This window comes from Elephantulus edwardii, unplaced genomic scaffold, assembly GCF_000299155.1.
Source record: "Elephantulus edwardii isolate Elephantulus edwardi_28Jun2011 unplaced genomic scaffold, EleEdw1.0 scaffold00269, whole genome shotgun sequence".
NCBI lineage: Eukaryota > Metazoa > Chordata > Mammalia > Macroscelidea > Macroscelididae > Elephantulus > Elephantulus edwardii.
In genome coordinates, this window is record NW_006400019.1 from 2202929 (window position 1) to 2210737 (window position 7809).

Below are 7809 nucleotides of genomic sequence, written 5' to 3' on the forward strand. Positions count from 1 at the left end.
CTGCACCCAAGATCCAGCAGTTTGCACCTCTGGGTTTCCCCCGCTCAGCAAACACTGTCCTGTCTTTGGTCTTCAGTGTCCCGGTGTAGATACGCCTCCACCAACCAGTAAGGTCATGGCTGTCCATGGCATCTTGAGACCCGCTCTCACTATCGCTGCCTCCCCGAAAGGCCCCGGTCTCCCGCAGCCACCTTACCACTCCGTGGGCGCCTGCAGCCTTCTCAAGTCGCCCTATGCCAGCACCCAAAGTAACTCAACACGGTCCCTTCCTCTTGTCCCCATGGTCAGCATGGGGCCAGAATCGGCCGAGGCTTCTCCATCCACATGATTGGCTCGACACGACGACGGCTCAGCCAATCGGTGCTCAACGCGTGAATCTGACCAATCCACGCCGATCTCCGCGGCACTGTGCCTCCCCAAGCCCTGGCTAGGTTGATCCCGCCCTCTCTAAGTGAACACCAATGGAGAGTGGCGGGCAGGTCACCAATGGACAGCCGGCCACGGGCGCACAGGCCGACGGGAACAGAGCGAATGAATTTCTGGGTCTGTTGCCATAACAACAGTCCAGCAGTCCACCTGTGATGGTAAGTCCCATCAGTCTGGTGGTGAGCGCATTCCGAGGCGCTGGGTTCTGCGGTCCTAGCCGCCGCACCGCCTCGCCTACGTGCTCCTGAGCATCCGCGCCCTTCGTTCTCTGCACTGTGCCCCGGAAGGGTAGGGTCGGCCGCCTGTCCGCGTCCCGCTTCTCTCCACTTCCCACTTTGGCCCACAGCTGGCACGAACCTCCGCTCGCCTGCTCCCGGCCTCCCCTGAACCTGTCCTCGGTGACGGCCCCTGGACAAGGCCGAGGCCAGGGGTCCCCCGACCCCCCGGCTCCAAGCCGGCCTGGCCTGGCCAACGGGCAGCTTCCCTAGCTGGAATTTTTACATTGAGATTTTCACGTTGAAATACCGAGGCGGCAGCCGCGTTGGTACCGCCCCAGAGCAGGTGGGAGGCGCCCCCGACGTGCCTCGGGGACTGCTGTTAAGCAGCGCCTTGCACTCAGGGCTGCATTTGGCTCAGGTGTCGTCCTCAGCGGGCGGTGGGAGCACCGCGGGTGGGCGCATTTCCAGAACTAGCCGGTGCCGATGTGTCAGTGTCTGTGGTGACGACAGTGATTGGCAGCTGCTCGCTCTCTTGGAAGAAGTGTCAGATAGGAGGGCGGGTGCCCGTGCCTCGAGAAACAAGGGGGCATGAGGGGCCTTTGAGTGAGGTGGTGAGTGAGATTCCTTCGAATGGGCCCTAGACTCCTCCATGCCTTTGGCATTCTCTTCAGAGTCACTTGTCCAGCACTTGGGTGGACACAACGGCACTGGGCCATGAATGGCCTTACACGTGCCAGCGAATGCCTTTGTCACAGAGGCCTCCTGAGAGAGCCGTTTAGGTCCCCTGGGAAGTTGAGGATGTGGAAAAGCCACGGACTTCCTCAGGTCCACAGAGCAGCGTCGGCTTTCTTACCAGGAACTGTGTTGGCTCTCTTTTTAAGCAAAGCTTTGGCACTGGCTAATAAAAGTGAGTTTTCAACAGATAATAAGCGTCATGAGGTCCCTGAGTGGCACAGGTGCTTTATGCTCAGGTTCTAAACTTAAGTTTGGTGGTGGAACCTGCCCAGCAGCATGGAGGGAAGAGGGCCTGCCAGTCTCCTTCTGGAAAGGTTCCTAAAACCCACACCCCAGACACAGTGTCATCAGCCATCCTCTCATTTCTGAGACTGCTAATGGTGATGAGAAGAGATTGCCCATTTTTCTCCTTTGAGGCAGCTAAGAGATTCCAATGACTGCACTTTGAGTTAGCAGCATAATAAGTAATGTCTCATGCCACCAGAACTCCTCCTGGAAGGAGTTGTTGTTGTTGTTAGATGCTGTTGAGTAGCAGGTGACTCATAGCGATCCTATAAAGGAGAGTCCTCAACGCTTGTGTCTCTCATTGTCTCTTCAGGTTCATAGGGTTTCCGGCGACAAGCTATTACGGAAGTGGATGCCACTCCTCCTTCCAAGCTTGTTTTAATCGGGGAGCTCTACCCCACTCTCTGTCTGCATTGGGTAACCAACCATGAACGCATTTGACACATCAGCGTCACAGTGTTCAGCCTCACAGCAACCACAAGTGACACCAGGGCTATATGACCTAGAGGAATGTCTGAACAAAAACAATGAAAGACAGGCCTGAGGGCCGCGGATTTAAAGTCACCCACCTTTGACTCGGTAGCATCGCTTTCTGTCCACCGGGCCAACTGATCTCTCTCTCTCTCTCTATGTTGATATGATTGTTGTTAACTGCCGTCGAGTCGCAGGCAACTCATAGTGACCCTGGAAGGATTACAGCCTAGAAAACATATGTAGCTGTGAGGTGCTTTCGAGGCCACCACAAGTCATACCAACCCTATGAGCAACAAATTCAAGTCTTTCCTTATCCTTCCCCTTCCTCGCAGTCACTGCCATGCTCAAACCTATTAGTACAGTGACTTTGTCAGCCTATCTCCCTAACACTCTTTCATTGACCCTCTGCTTTTCCAAGCATCACGTCCTTTTTCAGGACTGCCGTCACCTGACAACATGCCCAAAATAAGTGAGATGATATTAAGTATTCACTCTCATTACCTCTACGGAGCACCCTGGCTGCACTTCCTCCAAGACTTTGTCCAGTTTGTTCTTTTGGCAATCTATGAGTTATCCAGTGCTCTTCTCCAACACCACAGCTCAAAGGCATCAGTTCTTCTCTATTCATTACCTAGCTCTCAAATATATAGCAAGTGATTGAAAAAACCATGGCCCAAATCAGGCACACCTTCTTCCTCAAACTGACATCATTGCTCCTCAATAATCTGGAGAGGTCTCTGACTGCATACTTGCAGTTCGTCTCCTGATCTAATGACTGCTGGTACCAAGGGTGTTGATTGTGGATCCAAGTAAGGTGAAATCATTGACAACTTTAGTCTTCTCCATCTATCATGGTGCTGCCAGTGGTGAGAATTTTTGTCTTCTTGATGTTGAGATGTAATCCATACTGAACGCTGCAAGTGAAGTCCTTGATGTTCTTAAGTAGGTGCTCCCAAATCTTCACTTTCTGCAAGGAACATACTGTCATCTGCAAAGCACGGGTTGTTGATGAGTCTTCCTTCAATCTTGATGCAACGTTGTTCTTCTTACAGTCCACCTATGTGAATTATTCATTCACTGTATAGCTTCAATAGGCATATTATGATAGTTGTAGTTAAGTGCCATCAAGTCTACTAGTGCTCATAGCAACCCAGTGCTCATCAGAAGAATGAATAACCTTTTCCCTGCCCGTGCTGTCCTCACTATCTCTGACATGCTCCAGTACATGTTACAATCACTGTGTCTGTCTATTTCCTTGATGGTCTCCTCTGTTTTTTTTCACTTTCTACTGTTCCCAGCATGATGGCCTTCCCCAAGGATAAGGCTCTTTCTTGACAATATGACCAAAGTAAGTGAGACCAAGTTTCCCCATCCTTGACTTTAAGGAGCACTGTGGTTGCACTTCCTCCAAGACAGAGTTTGTTTGTTCTTAGGCAGTCCACGGGATATTCAGTACTCTTAACCAAGACCACAATTCAAAGCCAAAAATTTTCTTCTGTCATCCTTCTTCACTGTCCAATGTTTGGATGCATGCTCTTGTTCTTCCTGGGATAGTGACCCTGTGAACCACAGATCTTAATTCTTTTCTATCCTGTGCCATCCTCGCACGTCCTGACACACAAGAGCCCATTGTGGCTGTTACCGTGTAAGTCCACCTGGTTGATGGTCTTCCTCTCCTTTGCCAACCCTCTGCCTTTCTGAGCATCATGTCCTTCTCCAAGGATTAGCCCCTTCTTCCAAAATACCTGAAATATGTGAGGCAAGACTTTATCATCTTTGCCTCCAAAGAGCACTCTGGCTGCCCTTTCTTCAAGACATATTTGTTTGCTCTTTTGGCAGTCTGTCGGTTGTTCAGTGCTCTTCTCCAACATCACAGCTCAAAGGCATCAATTCTTCTCCTGTCATCCTTATTCATTGTCCAGCTCTCAGATATACAGCAGGTGATCAGAAAGGCCATGGCCTGAACCAGATGCACCTTTATCCTCAAACTGACATCATTACTCCTCAATAGTATGGAGCCGTCCCTAACTGCAGACTTTTCCAGTGTTTCCTGATTTCATGACTGCTGGTACCAAGGGTGTTGATTATGGATCCAAGTAAGATGAAGTTGTTTACCGTTTCAATATTTTTCTTCATCTATCATGATGTTGCCTATTGGTCCTGTGGTAAGAATTTTTTTTCTTCTTGACGTTGAGATGCAAGCCATATTGAAGGCTGTACTCTTTGATCTTCTGCAGCAGGTGCTTCAAGTTCTCCTCACCTTCAACCAGCAAGGTTGTATCATATGCATAACACAGATTATTGATGAATCTTCCTCCGATCTTGATGCCGCATTCTATGAAGGAGTCAAGCTTCTCAACTAATTTGCTCATTATACTGATGGAACAGGTATGGAGAGAGAACACAACCCTGACGCACTTCCTTCTTAATTTTAAACCATGTAGTGTTCCCCCCCCTCTCTTTGCACCACAGCCGCTGCCTCCTGGTCCAGGTATAAGTTTTGCATGAGCACTAATTAGTGCTCTGGAATTTCCATTCTTCTCAGTAGGAACACGTGACAGATTCGGATGCACAGAAAGCAGTTGCGAAGACTATGACTTGGATCAGATGTACCTCAGTCTTTAAATGGACACCCTTGCGCTTAAGCATTTTGGAGAGCTCCTTGACAACTGATTTTTCCAGTGTAACGTGACTTTTCATTTCTTGAGTGCTGCTACCGTGGGTGTTGATTGGAGATCCAAGTAAAAGAAAATTGTTGACAGCTTCAGCCTTTTCTTCACCTATCATATATATTGTCTATAGGTCTGGTGGTGAGGATTTTGTGTTTTCTTGATGTTGAGCTGTAACCTCTAGTGATCTTTGACCTTCTGCATTAAGCACTTAAAATCAATCCTCTTCACTTTCTGCAAACAAGGTTGTGTCATCTGCGTAACGCAGGTTGTTGATGAGTCTTCCTCAGATCCCGATCCCACATTCCTCTTCATAGAGTCCAGCTTCTCAAATTATTTGCTCAGCATATGGGATGAATTAGTATGGAGAGAGGCTGCAACTCTGACACATACCTTTCCCAATCCAATTTTAAACTAAGCAGTATTCCCTCATTGTGTTTGAAAAACTGCTGCTTGGTCAATGTATAAGTTGCAATGCTTTATTTTGTCTGCTCAATATGCCCTTTGGAATCTACTGCTCCTCTCTTTTATTTCAGCATTTCTCCCCTTTGTTTTGTCCTTTCTCTGTTCCAGTGCAAATTTCACAGTCTCTTCTGATGTCCATTTTCGTCTTGTCTTTGGTCCCTGCCTTTGCAGTGACCGTTTGCTTTCTTCATGGATGATCCTTGTTGTTCTCCCACAGCTCCTCTGTTCTTCAGTCATCAGTGTTGAAGGCATCAAATCTAGTCTTGAAATAATTTTTAAGTTCAAGTGGGGTAAACATCAGATCCTAGTTTGACTCTTAGTGGACTGCTTCCATTTTCATTTGAACCTGCTTTTGAGTAATTGATGACCTGTTCCTCAGTCATCCCTTGGTACTGCTTTGACTGCTGTTGATTCAATAGATAAGACCTTGAGGTGAAAGGACACAACCTTTTCATGATTTTAAATTGTGCAGTATCTCCTGCTTTGTACATGTTCTTCATGAGGTCAGTTAAGTATTCTGGGATCCCCACTCTTTGTAATGTTAGCCATAATTTATTCTGAGCCACACAGTCAAATGCCTTTGCATAGTCAGTAAAACACAAGTAAGTAAACATCTTTCTGGTGTTCTCTGCTTTCAGCCAGGATCCATCCAACATCAGCAATGATACAGCCTCTTCTGAATCAAGCTTGTATTTTTCCAAGTTCCTTGTTGATCTACTGCTTCAGCTGTTGGGTTTGGGTTTTTTCTTGTACATCTTCCGCAAGATAATGATATTGTGTGATAATTTCTGCATTCTTTTGGATCGTCTTGTTTTTGTTTGTTTGGCTTTTAATGGGAGCAAATGTGGATCTTTTCCAGTTGGTTGACCAGGTGGCAGTCTTCCAAATTTCTTGACATAAACTAATTATTAGATAGAAAAAACAGTTGAGAGAGAAAGAAGCTGGTCCCAAATAGCAGACATGCCTTTAATAGTAGACCTGAGAGGGGTGCCAGGTGATGGTTCACAGACAGCATCAGCGTGGCACGCAGGCAGACAAAAACAGTTTCCTTTTATAGGGGCTTTCAGGGAGACCCAGAGTGGGTATTTGTTTGCCCCAGAATTTGGGAGCAGGGGTCCTGTCAATGTGTGATGAGGCCCAGGGCCTTATCTGGACATGTACATGATCAGGTTTTTTCAAAGAATAGTCAGGCCTGGGGTAAGGCCTGGGAATAGCTGTGACACTCTGCCTTCCTTCCAGACCTTACAGGGTATGGGGAGCAGGGCCAGAGTTGTCTCTCGCTACTTCCAGCTGGAGGAGGGCAACTCTGGGGGAGTTGGAGTTGGTTTCCCTTAAGACCTGAAGGAAGAGCATTGGTTTCAAATGTTCCTGACTCTTGTTTGGGAGATGGCTGTGAGGTGTTCTACAAAATTCTGAGATTTCTAAAACAGGGAGGACAACTAGAAAGGGAATCAGGATGGAGAGTAGCCCAGGGGGACTTCCTAGTTGCTGCTCAGTTCCTGATCCTTTATTTAAGCCTTTAGCTTTGTCTTTTAATTTCTTTCTGCCTTCTCCAACTATTCCTGATTTATGGGTATAGAAACAGCAGCCTTCTTCTAGACACGGGCCAAGACCACCCTTAGTTAACAGATGAAGTCCTCTTCTGTTTTGTAATACACCTGCTGCGAGGAAGTCAGTTTGCCCTTGGACTGTAGTAAGCTGAGATGCAGCAGCATCTGGCGACTTGTGGAGAGCTTTGGAGAGATGTTGGGGTTTTCCTAGGGGAATGCCTGGGCCTGCAGTGCCACTGGCTACCCCTGTTATTATTCCCAGGCTGGCCACTTAGAAGAGGAGTCCTGTGAAGATCTGTTTGTGTTAAGGTTCCAGGCTAGGAGGATAGGTATTCATTTGGAGTTGCTTGTGAAGGCGGAAGTAGTGTGCATGTTCCTGTTTAATTGGTCTGAAGGAAGAAGTAGACGCTGTTTGTGCAGGCGAGGAAGAGTCTGTTCCCTGCTTTTCAGACACCCCCAGAAATCGACTCCAAAGAGATGTTGAACCTGGTCTGCGTTGACTCCCGGTTCGTATGACCCGAACAAAGGAGCTAAATACACCAGGGTTAGGGGTTGAAGAGATATATTTTTGGTGGAAGGGTTTGGTTTCTCTAAGGCCGGTCTTTTTGTTGGGTAATGTAGAAAGAGACAAGTAGGTGGGGCAGTTGGTAACAGCATGCAGTGCCAATTTTGATGTTGCAGGTCAAGGACTGCAGCCTTCAGTATGGATTGAGGCTCAGTGTCAAGAAGACAAAGATTCTCACCACTGGACCAATGGCAGCATCAGGATGGAGGGTGAAGAGATGAGATTGTTAACAGCTTTAGTCTGCTTGGCTCCATGGTCAACACTCGTGGCACCAGTTGTTGTTGTTGTTATGTGCCGTCGACTTGCTTGCGACTCATAGCGACCCTGTGTACAACAGCCCTAAACTCCGCTCTATCCTGTGCCAATCGTACTGTCTCTGACACTCCCATCCCAATTATCCCAGTCACTGAATCAATCCACCT

At 47.7% G+C, this 7809-nt stretch overlaps 1 protein-coding gene across 1 annotated transcript in view; it reads left to right on the plus strand.

Moving 5' to 3' along the window:
• The first annotated feature begins 3477 nt into the window (after positions 1 to 3477).
• The window catches only part of CETN2 (centrin, EF-hand protein, 2), a 13309-nt gene continuing 8977 nt past the window's right edge, over positions 3478 to 7809 (plus strand). The window contains exon 1 of the mRNA XM_006899995.1: positions 3478 to 3486. Coding sequence (XP_006900057.1) covers positions 3478 to 3486 — 9 coding nt within the window. The remainder of the gene's footprint in view (positions 3487 to 7809) is intronic.